This window comes from Heloderma suspectum, chromosome 4, assembly GCF_057233095.1.
Source record: "Heloderma suspectum isolate Gila_16-S chromosome 4, 16-S_ref, whole genome shotgun sequence".
Lineage (NCBI taxonomy): Eukaryota > Metazoa > Chordata > Lepidosauria > Squamata > Helodermatidae > Heloderma > Heloderma suspectum.
This window is the reverse complement of record NC_139461.1, coordinates 37,670,643-37,690,990: the sequence shown is the minus strand read 5'-3', so window position 1 is coordinate 37,690,990 and position 20,348 is coordinate 37,670,643. Positions and strand designations below refer to the sequence as shown.

The window sequence follows — 20,348 nt, the reverse complement described above, 5'->3', positions numbered from 1 at the left end:
TTCGCACCCATTGTAAAAATTAGAATGAATGAGTGCTAAGCTTTTTCCAAATCCCGGGAAGTACTAGTTCCCCTCTACTCAGCACTGGTTAGGCCTCATCTGGAGTACTGTGTCCAGTTCTGGGCACCACACTTTAAGAAGGATGCAGACAAACTGGAGAGGGTTCAGAGGAGGGCAACAAAGATGATCAGGGGACTGGAAACAAAGCCCTATGAAGAGAGACTGAAAGAACTGGGCATGTTTATCCTTGAGAAGAGAAGACTGAGGGGAGATATGATAGCGGTCCTCAAGTACTTGAAAGGTTGTCACAGAGAGGAAGGCCAGAATCTCTTCTCGATCATCCCAGAGTGCAGGACACGGAATCATGGGCTCAAGTTACAGGAAGCCAGATTCCGGCTGAACATCAGGAAAAACTTCCTGACTGTTAGAGCAAGACGACAATGGAACCAATTACCTGGGGAGGTGGTGGGCTCTCCCACACTGGAGGCCTTCAAGACGAGGCTGGACAGCCATCTGTCAGGGATGCTCTGACTTGGATTCCTGCATTGAGCAGGGGGTTGGACTCGATGGCCTTGTAGGCCCCTTCCAACCCTACTGTTCTATGATTCTATAAGCTGTGATAGCCTCACTTTTGTCATTGCCCACATAAAAACCCTGCTCTTTAGAAGAGATGGAAGAGTAGCATTAAACGTATCTGCACCTGTGGAGATTGAACTACTCCTCAGTTTTTATTAAAGGTGTTGAACTTACTAACATGTGATGGAAGAACCACAGGGAAAGATGGAAAAACCACCGTGAAAATGCAGGATGACAATGCCTGGTGTCATGTAGATACCCCATAAACAATGAGTGAATGAAGCAGGGTGATTCCACACTAAACCCCAGTGTGGAAGTACCCCTGTTATTTTACAACCCTCCACAGATTAAGCACCTACGTGTTTAACTGTTGTGTACATTTGCATAAAAACAACCATTAGGCTACATTCACCCATCTGAAGCATTTGGCATAATTCTCCACTAAAACACAAGTCTTGATATAGCAAACAGGCTCTTTCATTATTTTCCTGCCTTGGTTCTTTCTTTGCCGCATCATTCTTCATTAACTTTGATGTGAGCATGCCCAATTTGATTACTGACCTTATTATATTTACACCTCGCTTTTCGGTCAAAATTGGGTTGCCAAGGAAGGTTGCAATCAAAATCCACAGAAAGGTACGATGCAGTAGGGCTTTGGGCCCTGACCACTGATAACAATAATCCAGGTTCAAGACCATTTCCAGCTGAGGCAGGGGCACAGGCTGTTACAGGAGGATGCAGGAGCTAAGTGATGGCAAAGATGCCAGCTAGCAGAAGTAACAGACTTAAAGCTGCAATCCTCAGGCTTATTCTTCCTGGCCTCTTCCTGGCCTGTTAGTCCTCAGAATTTTCCTAGGTACACTGTCTTGGGCTTCAGCATAATTACCACAATACTCATTCTGGCCGGGTGCTACTGTCACAGTTGTGAATAATGCAAGAAGTTAGGGACTAGAATATAATTATCTACAACCTCCTCAGGGAAGAGAGCATACAAATGCACTGGCACATTAAATTTATGGATTCAGAAACAATACCAAGTAATGAGAGAAACACATAAACCCTCAGTGTGTATCATTAAAAAGTTGCGAGAGTTTTTTAAAAAAAACCAAAATGTTTGAAGTACAGAATAGAACGTACAGGTCCATTTGCGGCCTGCAAAAATGAATACATGAAGATAGCTTCTGCCAAGATAGCCCATTGGTCAATCAAGCCCAGTATTGTGGGCTGTGTCTGGCATTAGTTCTAGCCTCTCTTATAATCTCAGGGAAGGTCCTTTGTTTCTGTAACTGAGATTTTTTATCTGACAAGGACTGAACCCAGGATCTTGTACAGGCAAAACATGTGTTCTAGCCCTGAGCCCCAGAATTTGCCATCAGTACCAGAATCAAGATTAGAAGTCCTTTCACACACACAAAAAACCACTCCTGGTTTTCAACCAAGCATTCTTTTTCACCAACCTAATTTAGGGAGGAAAAACTGTTCAATTGTTTCTCTTGATAGAAAACTGAGAAGCAGAAAATCATGCCAATCACCCAGAGATCTACCAGGAGATCAACTTCTGCCCACCCCTGTCATACACTCGATGAGGCTGGCTCAACAGATGGGACAGGGCAGGCATCAAGTGTAGGCATGATTGGGCACCTATGCGGGGGGACGACCCCAGCAGGGGCCCACTCACAAAAGCAGCCAGGACTTGCTCCTCCTCCTCACCACTACAATCGGGTCGTTCACCCAACTCCCTCCCAGACCCAGAGGGATGTGACCAAACAAGCAAACAAACAGAGGTGGTGAGGAGGAAAAGGAGCAGCTTACAGCCACTGCCTGCTTGCTCACTGGTTCCCTGTTTAGCAAGCAAGCAGGTGGCACAAACGATGAGGAAGAGAAGGAAAAACAACAGCAGCTGGTGATAATAGTGGTGTGGGAATAGACACTCCCACTGAGGGTGTCCTGCCCATCCACCCCCAAAAACCCTGGAACCAGTACTGCATTGGGGGATGGTTAGTTTGTAGAGTTTTGCATGCAGGAACTCCTGGTTTGATCCCCACTATCTTCAGTTTGCAAGCGTGGGACCTGTCTGAGGCCATGGAGAACTGCTGCCAACCAGAGTAGATAGAACTGGGCTGGATGGATCGGTGGTCCAACTCGATATGGGGTGGCTTCATCTGATCATTCTAAAGACCCCTCAGTATGTGTCCCCACCACTGCATTCCATATTTGCAAGTTGTAGCCCTTAAAAAACAAACCAACCAGGCTGAGAGATCTTTCCTGGATATAAATCTCTGCATATAAACATATCTAGAGACATTTCAACTGGCAGTGCCACGAACAGTTGTAAAAATTCAGATCACAATTAATTGATCAGCAGATAAGTTATTTGGTAATATTAATTAACTGGTAATATTGGCCTGAAGCTGCCTTCTTGCCAGGGGTGGCGTGGAGGAACCACTGTCTGTAATGACATTTAAAACAAGAATTAAGGTACGCTGGATATACCATGAAGTATACCAACCTACCCCCACCCACCCCCCTTTTCACAGTTTGGGCTGGCGTTTCCGGAGCCCAGGTAACAGCCACAGAAATAATAAAGTGCTCCTAGACATGCAAACGAAGCAGAAAAGAGCAGCTGCTGATTAAAAAGAAACTTTGATGGTTCTAGAGGGCTCAGCTCAATAATGTCTCACATCAGACTGTTTTCTGTCATCACTGACAACTTCATTGCTGAAGAGCATTACCAGGAAGCTCCTGAAAGTTCCTGCAATTGCTTTGAATGTCTGGCTGGTATTGATTGTTCAGCTAATGGCAAAAGCTTCTGAAATGCACCTAGAGATCTATAATTTACAAATCACCATCACCTATTTTGGCCATATTTACCACTAGTACACCGGAGCACAGGGGGAACAAAGAAGTGCGGGTCAGATCCTGGGATTACTGAAACCAACATTTTGTGAGACAGAGGAAATACACACTGTTCACACTGAGACTGACTTTTGTTGTTTCTTTCTTCGTTCTTCCTTTTATCTAAAATAAAAGGGCATGCAGACAAAGTGTATGATTTTCCCTTGCGCACAGAAGAAAAATGGCACTGAAAAATCTCCATGAAACTGCCCTAGATAAATTCATAGAAATGTAAGAAACTTAGAACCAATTTCTCTTAGTTCTCTGCATTTAGAAATAGTGGCAGACAAGTATATCTTTAAAAATATGATGGGATTACTAAGGCAGTGATATTTGCCCATTATCAGTTGTATTTACTAACACTAATTCTAGGCAGTAGACATTGTCCTGTTGTAGTATAAAATTCCCAGATCAAGAGCTTAAAATTCCAGTATGTTAAGAAAGGTTATGTATAAAACTTGGTAAGGATATAAGTCAGTCCCTCTTCCCTCCCTGCACCCCAACAGTACATCCTAGCCTCCATGATCCGTCCATGTTCCTGCTGCCACCACTTTTCCTTCTTTTGTAGCTACCACTGTTGATTCTGCAGCCATTTTAAAGTGCTGCTTTTAAAAATGCAGCATTACATTTGTTTCCATATTGTGTGCTTTTTAAAACATATCCAACGTTCACGTATAGGAAAACTGGAAAGACAGAACATCAAGGACAGGCATAAAAGGAAATAAAGAGAAGGATCATTGATTCGTCCATTTCAAGGAAGTTCAGGGACTGCCTCAAGGAGGCTATTACAGAAGAATGTGGATGAAACACTTGTGAAAGAGACAAGATTGCTGACAGCTTAAGGTAAAGCCAAGATCTAAATTGTGCTCTTGTGGCAGGCAAAATCTAAATCGTAGTCATGTTAGCTTGGCAAAGGCAGCACAGAATTAAGCAGATTTCTGCATCTTCAGCATACAATATGTTTACATATGTGTAAACACAAAGGATTTATGAGCTTTTCTACACGAAGCTCCCAGAGCCAGCTCCAAGTTTTTGGGGGCTCTTGGGCAAGGCATCCTCAATGGGCCCCTTCCTTCGGTAAGTTTACCTTCTCACTGCCATTTTCACCAGCTGCTACTGCTCCTCCATCTTTTCCTCATCATTGCTACCATTTGCTTGCTTGACAGGCAGAGGGCAAGGGAGCAAGTAGGCAGTGGCATCTGCTGCTGCTGTTTCTCCTTCTCACCTCCACCATTGTCTGGGCCGCAGGTTGCAATGCTGAAGAGGAGGAGCAATTCCATGGGCCTCTTGTCAGAGGGGTGGGTGCCTGACCATGCCTTCCCTTGATGCTGGCCCTGGTTGCTCTTCCTATCATACTGTATACCACTGCATAACCAGCTCACTTCCTTGTCTTACTTATTCTAGAATTAAAAGTAATATGGATTATACTATCTGCTTATAGATGAAATTAATAGAGGCATGCAGAGTTTTTGGTTCAGGAAGCAGCCCTTTTGAACTCAAAGCAAAAATCGAAAAGTAGATCTAATTTTTCATCAAAACCCAGAAAAGACTCTGCCAACATAATTTCTATAGAAGCAGCAGGAGGCAAGAAAAGAAGGTGGAGACTGGAAAAGGGTACTTCTCATTTATCTCCTTTTTATCTTTGTCTGTTCTCAGTCAGCTAAGAGAATGGGTGAAAGACTGAACCAAGTGCTTCCTTTGACCAACACCACTTTTCAGGTGACTAAAACAGCAGTTTGCGAATTTAGGAAATCCCTCTTGGCCATCATGAAAATAAAAGCAGTGATCTGAGCAACAACCCCCTGTAGCTATAGTTTGGGTGAAAGGAACCTATTTTTTGTTTTCTTTTTCTTATGGCTACATACAATCCTAGGTGTAATTACTTGGAAGCAAGTCCCATTGGAATCAATTGCACTTGCGTCTGAGTAAACATGGTCAGCATTAGTGAGCTTAAAGCTAGCTGGCTGCCTACCCACTGACAATAAATGATGATATTGTGTTCAGCGAAGGAGACCATTGTGCCCTGAACCAAGTGCTTCCTTTGACCAACACCACTTTTCAGGTGACTAAAATATTTACGTAGCCGATCACGAGGGGTGGGGGAATTCATGCTAATGCGCATGAGTGGTAATGTGCACTTGCACAAGTGGAACAAAATTCTCATACATCTTTTAAAAAATCCAATTCCATCAATGAGCGAGTGACAGAATGAAAGACACCTGCCAATCCGCAAAACACAGATGGAATATTTCTAACAAAATCTGTTCATCCCCACTGGCAGGACCCAGGCTGGGCCCATTGCTGATGCCTGCCCTGAGCTCCCCTTATTCTTTTCTGGCCTGGCACACATACATCCATAAGCAGCATGAGAAGTCTGCCCCTGGTCCAAACTACATGTTCGTCTAATCACGCATAGTGAAGCTGTGTGTGATAGTTGTATTTTCCTTCATGTGAGAACACATGGACCTGATTTGGATCAGGACCACAGTGTTCGGGGAGGGGGTGGTTAAACCTTCCCCTCCCACTTGTTTTCAGCTTGAAATTCCACTCCGGGGTGGGGTGGGGGTTGGTTAAAAATGGGGGGGGGGACTCTGTTGACTCCAATGGAGACTTTTTTCTCTGTTTTTAAAATCCCCTCATGGGAGGGTGGAATATTAAGATGAAAACGGGGGAAGGTTTAACCCCCTCTCCCAGAGCACCATGGTCCTGATCTGATTCAGCGCTACATGTACTTACACAAAGGTAAATAAAACTAACATGCAGAGCTCTATTATGTGTCATTAAACAAACATTTAGTTTCGCCCTCTTTCTGGCAGAAGGCTTCATGCAAGACATCACTCCTACAGTGCCTCAGAGAGCTGCTATGTTGAGAGCACTGTAGGGAATTTAAATGGTGTCTAGACCCAGCTGTCCAGCACTGCTCAGAGTACTGCCACTTCAGCCAAGTAAGCCCACTGTGGACCACTGACAGAGGAGACAGGACGCTTTGCCCAGGGCCCCCCCTCCAAATCTGGAGCCAGCCCTGACCAGAGGACCTGAGTGTGTCAGCCTCTGTAGCTGCCATTGGCTCATCTACTCTTATGTCACAGAAGGGCTTGCAAGAATAGTGCCAGACAGCTGTCTGCTTGGATGGAAAGGAGGAAGAACTTAGAATCTGAACGAGGGTCTATGAGCATCTGTTCTTAAATTATATTGCTTAGGTACTGTGTATTTCCTATGGGGCAGAGGCTACAGGAAGAAATACACACACATACTATATTGGGGAGAGGTCTCCAGAAACATGTAGGAAGAAAGCCAGACTATAAAGCACATGGTCTTCAATGTCTCTATACTAATGGCCAGAGTATGGGAAACAAACAGAATAAATTCGAACTCTTAATACAGGAGGGAAATTATGACTTGACAGGTGTAACTGAAACTTGGTGTAATGACTCCCATGACTGGAATACAGCAATTGAAGGAAATAACTTGTTCAAAAAGAACAGGAGGAACAGAAAGGGAGGTGGAGTTGCACTATATGTTAAAAATACATATCTTTGCACAGAAATACAGGAGGATGAGCTTGGTAGCCCCAACGAGAGCATCTGGGTTAAAACAAATGGAGCAAAGAATAAAAGGAACATGGTGGTCGGAGTCTACTACTGGCCACCCAATCAAGGAGAAGACAAGGATGAAACTTTTGAAAAGCAAATAGCCAATGTTTCAAAGAAGCATGATGTAGTAGTAATGGGGGACTTCAATTTTTCCAGTATGTGCTGGGAGACAAATTCTGCAAAACATGGCCCCTCCAAGAAATTCCTAACTTGTGTTACGGATAACGTCCTTCTACAGAAAGTAGAGGAAGGAACTAGAGGACTGGCCAACAGAGGACTGATCCTAACCAACAGAGATGACTTAGTGGATAAAGTAGCAGTTACGGGAACTCTGGGGGAAAGTAACCATGTTATACTTGAGTTCTTGGTTCTAAAGGAAGCAAAAGCCGAGTATAGCCAAACAGATACCCTGGATTTTAGGAAAGCCAATGTTAATAAACTCAGAACGATGACAAGTAAGGTCCCATGGCAAGCAATTCTAACGAGAAAAGGAGTCCAAGATGGGTGGCAGCTTTTAAAACAGGAAATTCTAAAGGCACAATTACAAACAATTCCAACAAGAAAAAAAGGACAGAAGAAGCCAATATGGCCTCACGAAAAGCTTAGAGATGACCTGAAAAAAAAAAAGGACACATACAGGAAATGGAAGGAAGGCCAAGCAACAAAGGAAGAGTACAGGCAGGTAGCAAAGAACTGCAGGGATGGCGTCAGGAAGGCTAAAGCTGAGAATGAGCTGAGGTTAGCAAGGGGTGCTAAAAGAAACAAAAAGGCTTTCTTCAGTTACGTGCATGGTAAAAGACAGAGGAAAGAAAGGGTGATTCAACTATTAAATAAGGATGGCAAAATGATAACAGATGGCAAAGAAAAGGCAGAAGTGCTCAATTCCTACTTTGGCTCAGTCTTCTCCTGAAAGAGGATCTATGAGCCCCCTGGCAAAGGCGAAGTACAGGCTGAAGGGGCAGGATTGCAGCTTGAGATCGATAGGCATATGGTCAAGGAACACCTCATTACTTTGAATGAGTTCAAATCTCCAAAGCCAGATGAACTGCATCCTAGAGTCATAAAGGAAGTGGCAGAAGAACTCTCAGAACCACTGTCTATTCTCCTTGAGAAATCCTGGAGGACGGGTGAAGAGCTAGATGACTGGCAGAGGGCTAACGTTGTCCCTATCTTCAACAAGGGCAAAAAGGAGGAACCTGGGAACTACAGACCAGTCAGTCTGACATCAATCCCTGGGAAAATTCTGGAGCAGATCATAAAGCAATCCATCTGGAAGCACCTTGAAAACAATGCAGTGATTACTCGAAGCCAACAGGGATTTGTCAAGAACAAATCCTGCCAGACGAATCTGATCTCATTTTTTGATCAAGTAACCTCCCTTGTGGGCTGTGGGAATGCTCTGGACATAATACACCTCGACTTCATCAAAGCTTTCGACAAAGTGCCCCATGATATCCTGATTAGCAAACTAGCAAAAAGTGGGCTAGATGAAACAACGATCCGGTGGATCCACAGTTGGCTACAGAATCGGACTCAAAGAGTGCTTATCAATGGAATCTTCTCAAACTGCACAGAGGTAATGGGCAGGGTACCGCAGAACTTAGTCCTGGGCCCAGTGCTCTTCAACATTTTTATTAATGACTTGGATGAGGAGGTGCAGGGAATGCTGATCAGATTTGCAGATGACACAAAATTGGGTAGGATAGCTAATACCCTGGAAGACAGAAACAGAATTCAAAGTGATCTTGACAGGCTGGAGCGCTGGGCAGAAAACAACAGAATGACATTTAATAGGGATAAATGCCAAGTTCTGCCCCTGGAAAAAGAAACCAAATGCACAGTTACAAGATGGGGGATACGTGGCTCAACAACACTACAAGCGAGAAGGATCTTGAAATTGTGGTAGATCACAAGCTGAATATGAGCCAACAATGTGATGTGGCTGCAAAAAAGGCAAGTGCTATTTTGGGCTGCATTAATAGAAGCATAGCTTCTAAATCATGTGAAGTACTAGTTCCCCTCTACTCAGCACTGGTTAGGCCTCACCTGGAGTACTGTGTCCAGTTCTGGGCACCACACTTTAAGAAGGATGCAGACAAACTGGAGAGAGTTCAGAGGAGGGCAATGAAGATAATCAGGGGACTGGAAACAAAGCCCTCTGAGGAGAGACTGAAAGAACTGGGCATGTTTAGCCTTGAGAAGAGGGGAGATATGATAGCGCTCTTCAAGTACTTGAAAGGTTGTCACACAGAGGAAGGCCAGGATCTCTTCTCGATCACCCCAGAGTGCAGGACACGGAATAATGGGCTCAAGTGACAGGAAGCCAGATTCCGGCTGAACATCAGGAAAAACTTCCTGACTGTTAGAGCAATACGACAATGGAGCCAATTACCTAGGGAGCTAGTGGGCTCTCCTACACTTGGAGCCATTCAAGATGAAGCTGGACAGCCATTTGTGAGGGACGCTTTGACATGGATTCCTGCGCTGAGCAGCGGGTTGGACTCGATGGCCTTGTAGGCCCCTTCCAACCCTACTATTCTATGATTCTATGAGGTGGTAGCTCAGTGGTGGAGCACATGCTTGGCATGCTGAAAGTCCTAGGTTCCATCCTGGGCATCTCCATATAGGGGAAATTTTCTGTCTGAAATCCAGGAAAGTCACGGCCAGTTTAATGTAGACAATTCAGAGCTAGATGGAGCAATGGACTGGAATAAGGCAGGTTCCTATGTTCCTACCCTTACTTATGCTATGGAATAGTTCACACAAAGATAATCAGGAGGGTAGGGGGAGACATTACTAGAGTGTACAAAATTATGCATGGTGTGGAGAATGGGGCTAGCAAGACCTTTTTCTCCCTCTCACATAATACCAGAACTCAGGGTTATCCGATGAAGCTGATTGGTGGGAGATTCAGGACAGATAAAAGGAAGTCCTTCTTCACACAGTGCATAAACTATGGAATTGGCTACCACAAGATGTAGTGATGGCCACCAACTTGGATAGCTTTAAAAAGGGGCTAGACAAATTCCTGGTGAAGTCTATCAATGGCTACTAGGCTTGAGGGCATGCGCTTCCTCCAGTACCAGAGGTGGCATGCCTATATGCACCAGTTGCTGGGGAACATGGGCAGGAGAGTGCTGTTGAACTCATGTCCTGCTTGTGGTTTCCTGGTCGACAGCTGGTTGCCCACTATGTGAACAGAATCATGTACTAGATGGGCCCTTGGTCTGATCCTGCAGGGCTCTTCTTAACCATCATATGGTGTCTGCACATCAAGTGATGGCTTGCATGAAGCCTTTTGCCAGGGAGAGGCAGACATCTCATGCAGCTTAAGTATATAAGTAACAACCCCAACACTATTCTGAATGACTGGAAGATGGTGAATATTCTAGAGATACCTGCTGATAATTACTGGACAATATTTCAGGTGGCTGGAGGCTGGCTGGCAGTTGGCTTTTGGTTACTTCTTCTAGGGCGTGTGCTCCCCCTTCTGGTGAAGTGTGAGGTCATGCAACTAGTCAACCTTCCTTGCAATTGTTTTGGCACCAGCACAAGCCCGTTTTGTTTTCCCAGGAATTTTGACTGGTTGATATGATCTCTCGGTTTGTTGTATCTGCAGCCTTTCTGCTTAAAAAAAAATTATGTTGTTTTATTGCTTTTACCGTACATTGTATGATGATTTTGATCATTCTCTTGTACATTGCCCTGGTACCCGTGAGGATGAAGGGTGGTTTAAAAATATTTTAAATAGTTAATAAGTAAGAGCCAGCATGGTGTAGTGGCTAGAGTGTTGGACTGGGAGTCGGGAGGTAAGCCACCTTGGGTTCCTTGCAAGAGGAAAACAGGCGGGATATAAATGCAATAAATAAATAAATAAGTAAGTAAGTAAGTAAGTAAGTAAGTAAGTAAAATACATAGTCAGAATTAAATGCTTGTAAGCTACTCATCATTTCAGTCTTACTCATTTCAGAGGTAATGGATAAACACAGTGGATGCAGGATCAGAGTTGAAGCCAACAGATGCATTCCCCCCCCCCCCTCGGAGTATAGACTTTATGTTTGAAATTAAGACAAAAAATGCCTTCTTCAATGACTAACAATCCCAGGAGGAGAAATGCATCCCTGCAGTCATAATGTCATGCAGTGAAGGCCAGCCTTTTTGGAAAGTGCACCACAAGCCAAATAAATGGCAACAGTAATGATAATGTCTCACTGTGGTGCAATAGGGATGTACGAAATTGGCCTTGCCTGGCTCTGCCGGGTTCCGCTGGGGCAGGGAGGCGCTCCATCCCTCCCCCTGGAATCCTCGCCGGCCGGCTCCGCGGGAATTCCATGGAGCCGCCAGCCGGCTCCGCCAGCAGCCGGACATCCGGCCGCTGGCTAGCAGGGACGCAAATGGCGGCGGCCGTAGCCACCGCCGTTTGCGTCCCTGTAGTCAGCCGTGATAGGCTACGTAAATCTTTACGTAGCCTATCACGTCTGACTTAAAAAAAAAACAACGCGCGTACGCAAATGGCGGCGGCTACAGCCACCGCCATTTGCGTTCCTTATTTTGGCCCGTCTTAGGGGGCCGCAGTGGCTTAGTGGTTAAGACGCTGAACTGCAGACCGGACGGTCGGCAGGACAGCAGTTCGAGACCTGAGTGCTGCGTGACGGAGTGAGCTCCCGTCTTCAGTCCCAGCTCCTGCCAACCTAGCAGTTCGAAAGCAAGAAATTGCAAGTAGATAAATAGGTACCGCTTCGGCAGCAAAGGTAACAGCGTTCCGTGCACCTCGGTGTTCAGTCATGCCAGCCACATGACCACGGAAGCGTCTTCGGACAGCGTTGGCTCTTCGGCTTAGAAATGGAGATAAGCACCACACCCTAGAGTCGGACACGACTGGTTGGGGACACCTTTACCTTTTTTAGTCTACGTAAATATTTACGTAGACTAAGACGGAGAAAATAAGGGGGAACACAAATAGCGTCCGCTACGCTATTTGCGTTCCCTTTATTTTCGCCGTCTTAGTCTACGTAAATATTTATGTAGACTAAGATGGGCCAAAATGAGGAATGCAAATGAAGCTGCCACCATTTGCTTACGTGCGTTGTTTTTTTTTTTAAATCAGACGTGATAGGCTATGTAAAGATTTACGTAGCCTATCACGTTGTTTTTTGTTTGTTTGTTTTTAACCTAGCCATGATAGGCTACGTAAATCTTCACGTAGCCTATCACGTCTTTTCTTTTTTTTTTTTTAACACTGGAAATGGCGGCGGCAGCAGCCGGTCGGAAGACCGGCCACCGCCACCGCAGCCGCCGCCTCCCGGAAGATCTGCCCCAGGTAAGTCTCATCCCGGGGGGGATCCGCGGGGCGCAGGCCGTTCTGCCACCCCTAGGTGCATACTACGTATCTGCCCAGACTCCCAAGATCATTATCAGAGGCCCTCCAGGCGTCCCCACCAAATCAGATGAGGTGGGTGGCTACTAAGAAGATGGCATGTTCAGTCGTGGCACCCCAGTTGTAGAACACCTTACCTAGGGAGGCTCACCTGGCACCTGCCTTGTGGTCTTTTCAGTGCCAGCTGAATACCTTTTTATTCTCCCAGGCATTTTAGTCCTTCAGTTTTTGATGTTTTAAAATGTGTTCTTGTATTTTTAGATCTTTACACTGCTGCTGGCTTTTACTTTGGTTTTAGGCTACAGTTTTAAACACTTTATACTATATTTTATCTTATTTTTGTATTTTATGGTTTTAACATTTGTGAACCACCCAGAGCATTTCATCCATTGGGCAATATAGAAATGTAGTAAATAAATAAATGAAATACTATCGTGCATAAGCTGCTCCATCCTTCCTTAAGAGTTGTTTTGCTTCCAGGTTCATGAGCTGGAGTGCAGGTGGGAGTACAGGCCTGACTCTGTCCCACAGCCAGGGGTGGTTAGGCTGGCGAGTACAAGGGAGAGGGCCTTTTCAGTTGTGGCCCTGCACTTCAGGAATCAGCTTCCATGAAGGATTTGTCAGGCCCCTTCTCAGGAGGTCTTCAGGAAGGCTCTGAAGACCCACTTGTTTTCGCTGGCCTTCCTATAATCTGTAGGCTGCAGGTTTTATTGGTGTTGTTTTATAGTGTTGTCTACTGTTTTATTGTATATTTATTGCCTATTTGTATACTTTCGTATGTTTTATTTTAATCCTTGAGAGGGTTTTACCCTTCAAGGAAGCCTAAAAAGATGAATAAATAAATACATAAAGAAATAAAACAAAATATATTCCACCCTTCCTCTAAGGAGCTCAGGGTGGTGAACATGGTCTTCCCCATCCCCCTCGGTCTTCACAACAGCCCTGTGAGATGGATTAGGCTGAGGGAGAGTCACTAGCCCAAGTCACCCATGAGCTCCCGTGGCCATGTGGGGATTAGGGTCTGCCCAATCCTAGTATGACATGCCACCCACACCACCATACTGCCTCACTTGTTACTCTGTAAACAGTCTTGCAAACTGATGGTTTTATAAATAACAACAACAACAACAACAACAGTAATACATTCATGTGAAAGGAAATCTCCCTGGTGGAGCTTAAGGCAGCACATAAAAAGCTACCACTTGACTCCTTCAAATTGCTCCCCATGGCAGCTACACAGAAACCTGTTCCTCTGCAGCGACCCACCACACAGAGAAGCCTTCTGCCTTTACACCATCCATTGTGAATCCCCCAGAATCTTGTTTTGCAGAGGCATGGTGGCAAGACTTCTATCCGCATGGTGCATTAGTGCAAATGAATGGCTTGCAGTGGAGGCAGGTGCCACAGAGAGAAATTTAAAATGACTTCATATGCATCTGCTTGCTCATGTATTTAGACTTCTCTAACTATGGGCTGGTCTACATATCTATGTTCATCGCCTGATGCCTGCAACATAAAGTGAGAACTTGCATGTGAGAATGAGCCTCCTCAGAAATCTAACATCACAGATAGAAGGTCTGTATATTCTCACATACTCAAACAGAATGCCTTTTAATAGGAGTAGTGCACACATCCAGCCTCCATTTATCTGATACACAATGATCAAGGGGCATACATGAAAGTGTGAAACATGCCCAAGCATACTGGCAGTTGGAAGTGGTTCGATGTAGGAATTGCTACAGCTGCTGTCTTTTGTTGTCAATTTTTCTCTCTCTGCATTAATAAAATAAAGGCCTTTTTAGCTCTGAAGAAATTATAAGGTGTGTTATATACAGAAATAAAGTACAGAGGAAGCGGGTGAAGTACATGCATATGTGAACCAGTCTCGAAGCTTTAGAGCCTCTTGCAACCATTAGAAGAGCCCTGCCAGATCAGACCTAAAGTCTATCTAAGCCTGCCTTCCCCAACCTGGATCCCTCCAGATGTTTTAACTACAAATCCCATCTGCCCCAGCCAAAAATCAGGGTTGATGGGAGTTGTAGATAAAAACATCTGGTGATATCCAGGAGAAGAAACTGCTGAGTCAGAGGGGAATCCCCTTGAGCTGGGTAAGCGGTTCCCCACTCCTGATCTAGATCCATATTGTCTACACTGAATGGGCAGAGTTTCTTCAGGGTTTCAGACAGGAGTCTTTCCCAGCCCTAATTGAAGATGCCAGAGACTGAACCTGGGACCTTTTACATATGGCTACAGCATGTCTGATTTGCCTGATGTATTTTCAGCAAAGTATGTGATAGTCCTTGGTGCATCATTTAGATATTTTTAGGCACCACAACGTGGGCATAAGCTAGTCCATAAATGCAATTGCCTGGAGATTATTTTTAATCACTTACCATCTTCAGGAGAACAGCAATTAGTGTAAAAGTACAAGCATAGTTGTTTTCCTATATGGTCAGGAGTCCAGATAGATTTTTAAAAAATCTTCTGACTAGACAAAACCCTTTGCATAGATATGCTGTAGCTAGCACCAAATATCCTGTGAATAATTCAAATGGAATGTCATCCCAGCATCAGGATTTATGACTAAAAAATACATTCCTATTGCTTTGCCCAGAGACAGGATGGACAGATGGGATTTGATCACTCAAGCCATACCTTGTAGCTTTTGGGTCCCAAACAACAATGTCAGCATCAGAGCCCACAGCTATCCTTCCCTTCTTTGGGTACAGGTTAAAGATTTTAGCTGCATTTGTGCTGGTAACTGCCACAAACCTATTTTCATCCATTTTGCCGCTATGCTGCAAAACAGTACAGAAAACCAAAAACACATATTAATAAGGAAGGGAAAGTACACACCTTCATTGTGAGCAAATCCACTTCCTATTGGCAACCACACACAGACACACAAAAGCAAAAGCAAAACAACAACAACAGCCTAGAAATCTGCTGGACAGGACGTTTCAACACCAAAAATTTCAACTTCCAACAATGTACTGAAGAATGCAAATAAAGCACCGAAGAACAGTCCCAGGTTTCTAGTCTTGCTCCTTTAAAATACTAATTCATTTGTGGAATTTGGTCCCATTTGCTCAGGGGAAAGTAGCTACCATCAGAGTGAAAAGGATAATAAATGAAGTTGGTGTCTACTCAGTTATGCATGGTTTATTCAGAAAAATAATAGCCTGCCTTACACTATAACCATTTTGAAGGGGAGAACAAAAAATAAAATGAAAATACAATTAAAACATCAAGAAACCTATTGGAAGGGAATGGAAGAGAACAAATGCAGCAACCATCGAAACCAAACAGGCACATTAAACATAAAAGGCTTATCTGAACAAACAGGTCTTTGAAGCCTATTTAAAAGGGCTGAGGTCCTGAAGCTGGTGGACCTCAATAGGCACTTGGTTCCATAATTTAGGGAATGAAAGCCTTCTCCATGGTGGCACTAATGGCTAAACATGACATGATGCCTTTCATGCAAATAGTGTGAATGGTTTTTAAAAGTAAATAGCAGGCACAGGTGCTCAATCCTGGGTTGAGATCCTGATGTGGGGGAAAGGCGCTTTAACCAGAGTCCCCCGCATCTGCTACGTGCATTCAGAGGAATGCTTTCATCGGCATAAATAGTTCTTCTCCCAATGCAAATAGCAGGTGCGGGACCCCAATCAAGACTGGGACCACAGTGGGAGAAAGGGTTAAACCCTCCCATCTTCTACCAGGGTCCCACACCAGATTGGAGCCCCCATGCCCTAATTATTTCTTCTTCTTTTTTTTACAAATAATTCATGCAATTTCAAATTTCATGAACCTTGTCATATCAAGTTTAGTGCTGACAGAAGATTATGGGTTCTTTGGTGGGGGAAACAACACAGTGTCAGTTGTGGGTTGCCATGTCATCCGAACCCAGCGTGCGGCGCGGGCATAGTACTTTTTCACCCACCCTGCAACCCATACTGCAAGCCGTGGGTTGTAGGGTGGGTGAAAATACACTATGCTGATGCCGCATGCCAGGTTTGGACAACGCAGCAACTCATGATGTGTCACTGGTAATAAGGGTAATCCCGATTGTGTGACTGGGCACGGGGGCTTGGGAAACAACCAGTGCTGCATTGTTTCCCACACTGATTATCCAAATCCAGAGTATCTGTGCTAGATCTTAAGGAGCAGGCGAGCACGAATGTGAGGACATGCTCTCTTATATATCCAGGGCAGAGTCAATAAAGGGCTTGGAGGTAAGCACAAGCACCTTGAATCTAGCCCCAAACCAAACTGTTTAACCAGTGGAATTCACATAAGATTGGTGTTATATGATCCTCATGGCCAATGGCAGAAATTATTCTGTTGCAATCGGAACCAGCAGCTTCCAAACAACCTTCAAGGCAACCCCATACAGAACATGTTACAGTAGTCAGGTCAGGAGGTTATCAGGGCATGCGCCATAGTGGCCAGACGTTTCTTTTCCAGGAGAGAAGTTGGTCACATCACTTCACAATTCACATCTTTGGAAATAGCTAGTTTATGTCCTAGAAGCTAGGGCGGCCTTCTCAACCTGGCACCCTCTGTATTATTATTATTATTATTATTATTATTGAATTTATTAATCGCCCATCTGGCTGGTCACCCAGCCACTCTGGGCGATGTACAACATACAATAAAACAGTTTAAAACAATAAAATTCTACAGTAAAAACATTTTCTAAAATACCCTAACCCACCCCAAATGCCTGCTTGAACAATCACGTTTTTAATGCACGACGGAAGCTCATTAAAGAGGGGGCATGGCAGAGAAGGCTCTGTATGTGTTGGGACTGCAACTCTCACCATTCCCAGCCATTCCCATGCTGGCTGGGCATGATGGGAGTTGTACTCCCAACACATCTTGAGGGTGCCAGGTTGGAAAAGGCTGAGCTAAGACAGCAAGGGATATCTGAGAGTTTACAGGCATCTTAGGCAAAAGGCCAACTTGTTACTGCTACTGTTGTCATTATGTACGAGAATGAAAGAAATCCCACTCACCACTCCTTTTTCCCATATAACTGACATCCTGTCCTCCACACCATTCACCCCATTTGGTATCTTTGTGAAATCATCCTTCCCCAAAGCCTTCTGGCAGATATCAAAAGTGCAGTTATCCGTCCCAGTCACAGTCAAGTCACCACTAAAAAGGAAACAAAACATTCCTAGTGAGAATTGGTCAGGTTATTTTATCTGCTCCATGCCTATTCTATTATTTCCCAGAATAATACAACCTGTTTATAGTAATCTTGCTTCATTTTTTAATTATTGCAAGTGTTGAAGAAGAAATCTGAAAAGCAAAGAATAGAACTCTGATGTAGGTTAGCAAGGGGACAAAGAATGCATGGCACCACACGGAAATCAAGTACATTTTCAATAAATGTCTGATGTTCTTCATGGTAACACTGGATGCATTGATTGCTGTTCTCCACCACTAAGAGCATGCAATCACTTTTATTTCAAGAGAATGATACCAATATCAAAAGTTAACTCTGGGTACAAGTATTTGAAAGATTACATTCTCAGGGTTGGATCCAGGATCTGCCTTCCTAAGAGGAAGGGCCCTTCCATGAGAAGAAGGGCGCCACTCACGGAAGGGCCCTCCACCTGATTTTGGGGGGATCTCCACACACACCACAGCTCATGCGAGTCCTTCCTACTTCCATCAATGGAGTTGTTCCAGCATAAATCTGGACTCAACCCTCAGATGGCAACTTCCTTCACTTAGGAAAATACTGTATGAATTTCTAATTTCTACATGGCCCAATTTGCTCCTAAACAGTTCAATATACCAATTCTTGGATTATTGCAGCAAGACAGCGGTTGGTTGGTTGATGGCTGGCAAAAGCTGTCTCACATTGTACAGATACAGGCAGTATACAGGCAGCCAGTGAAGGCCAGAAATAAAGGCTTCTTAGGCTCCTGTTGCCCTGGGAGCAGCAGACCGAGTTTGTTGACCATTTGGGGACCATTAGGGGATGGTTTGGGGGCATGCAGCTATTTTGGGAGGCACAGCTTTGGCACGTATTTTTCTTTAATAGGTTACAAAATGCTGGAGGAAAGGGAGGGAGGCGGAGTAGGGATTTTAAGAGCCATGCTGGATCAGATCAAGGGTCCATCTAGTCCAGCATTCTGTTTTATGGTGCAGCAGCATCTAGACTTTGTGCAAGTTTGGAGCAGCTTTTGCCCGTTCGACAATTTGCTGTTTGTGTTTTAAGCCATTGTGTTTTATATTATGCTATTTTGTAGTATGGGTGCACTTTTGTTTGGCTGCACTTGCTTTTGGGGACAGAAGTGGTTAATTAAACTAATGAAATTCACAGTTTATGGCTGTGATAAGAAAGACAGTAACAAGGCCTTGATATAACCCCACCGACAGTTTCAGGGTAAATGTAGTTACTTACCAGTGCCTTTGACTCAACCTATGAGGTAGGAGAAAAGAGACTTTGCGGTAATGTAAACTATGGTAATTGTTCTTGGAAAGTTTTTTCCCCAGTGACCATATTGAGGAATAATCAGTAAATTTTGAGATAACTTTGTAGTCTGGCAATTGAAGTATGTGTATGTGAAGTATAATCCAAACTAGTGATCTCTGAAAATAGTCAGTTTATTTAGGACGGTCATTTAGAAAAAGGTGCCTGAAGGGAATTGTTTAGTTCTCCCCCTTTTGAAGTTTTGCATATAAGAGTCAGGGCTTTGGGGTGTGCATTTTTAAATACATTTACGGGGTTGGATCCAATATTGCATGAGCAGACTTCTGCTTCTGCAGTGGGACTTCCCTGTCCTGCCCTCCCCGCTCATGTGCCCCAAATCTGCCCCAGAGGGTCCCTCAACCATTTGGAGCAGATTTGGGAGGGGCACTGGGGGGCTGCAAGGGGGAAGGGAAATCTGTTCTGCTAGCGGTTTCCATTGCACTAGCGGATGACTGACATTGGATCCAATCCCTTGGGTTTTTTTATTTTGGTACTGCTAACTTGAAATAGTTTTTTAATTTTTTCCACAGATTTGGTTTGAAATAATGAGGCCACTGATAAAAACTTCCACATTGAAACACATTTGGCTTATTTTGTTATAGATTTCAGAGAACCAGACTTGGGGGGGGGGGCAGTATGTGTGTTTTATGTTACTGTTAGATTCTGTAATTAAAGATCCTATGCAGTGTTCATTTTCTCTCTCTCCTTAGCTTTGTTTTTGGATGCATGATCTTTGTTAAGGAATGTTCTGTGCCTTTTGTTGTTTTGCAGAACCATTTAGGCCCCACATACCAGATGACAGTTCAAACAGCCAGGTTTAAATTTCCACTGTGTCAAACATTCTTACTGCAGTAACCATCAGTTCCCAAGGTCTAAAAGGTGGAGGAAGGATAGGTTACAAAATAGTGACCTGGTTCACACAATCACCGCAGCCCACTGTTTTAAGCCACGATGAGCTCAGGTGCCCATGGGCACCAAGTTACCTATTCAAGCCCCAGCTGTGGCTTGTTGTGTCATCTGAAACCAGCAGCAGTGGTTGTTTGAGGATTAAACAACTGTCAAATAACCCATGGTCTGTTGTAGTGTTATTTTAACCCTCATACAACCTCTGCCGCCCGGGTTCCGATGACACAACGAACTATGGCAACCCTCTGCCAGGAGTTCAATATGCAAAATGGCCGCCTGCTCGCACCACAACCGACTGTGGCTTAAATAAGCCATGGTGGGTTGCCGTGTGTGTGAGAAGGAATGGCCTACAGCAGCACCATAGCCTGAGAGTTGGGAGCGACTATAGCTCAGTGGCAGAAAGCACACACTTTGCATGGAAAAAGTTCCAAGTTTAATCCCAACTTCTCCAGGTAGGCCTGGGAAGGCCTCCTATAGCTCAGTGGAGAGCCACTGCCAGTGAGTATAGACT

General features: G+C 44.4%; 2 protein-coding genes across 2 annotated transcripts in view; one reads left to right on the top strand and one right to left on the bottom strand.

Annotated features, from left to right (window-relative positions):
- Positions 1 to 20,348, top strand: part of DCSTAMP (dendrocyte expressed seven transmembrane protein) — a 105,356-nt gene that overhangs the window by 44,180 nt on the left and 40,828 nt on the right. The gene's annotated exons all lie outside the window — the stretch shown is intronic.
- Positions 1 to 20,348, bottom strand: part of DPYS (dihydropyrimidinase) — a 73,786-nt gene that overhangs the window by 19,985 nt on the left and 33,453 nt on the right. The window contains exons 6-7 of the mRNA XM_084848959.1: positions 17,460 to 17,601; positions 15,097 to 15,239 (exon numbers count right to left, since the gene is read on the bottom strand). Of these exons, the coding sequence (XP_084705085.1) occupies positions 15,097 to 15,239; positions 17,460 to 17,601 (285 nt within the window). The remainder of the gene's footprint in view (positions 1 to 15,096; positions 15,240 to 17,459; positions 17,602 to 20,348) is intronic.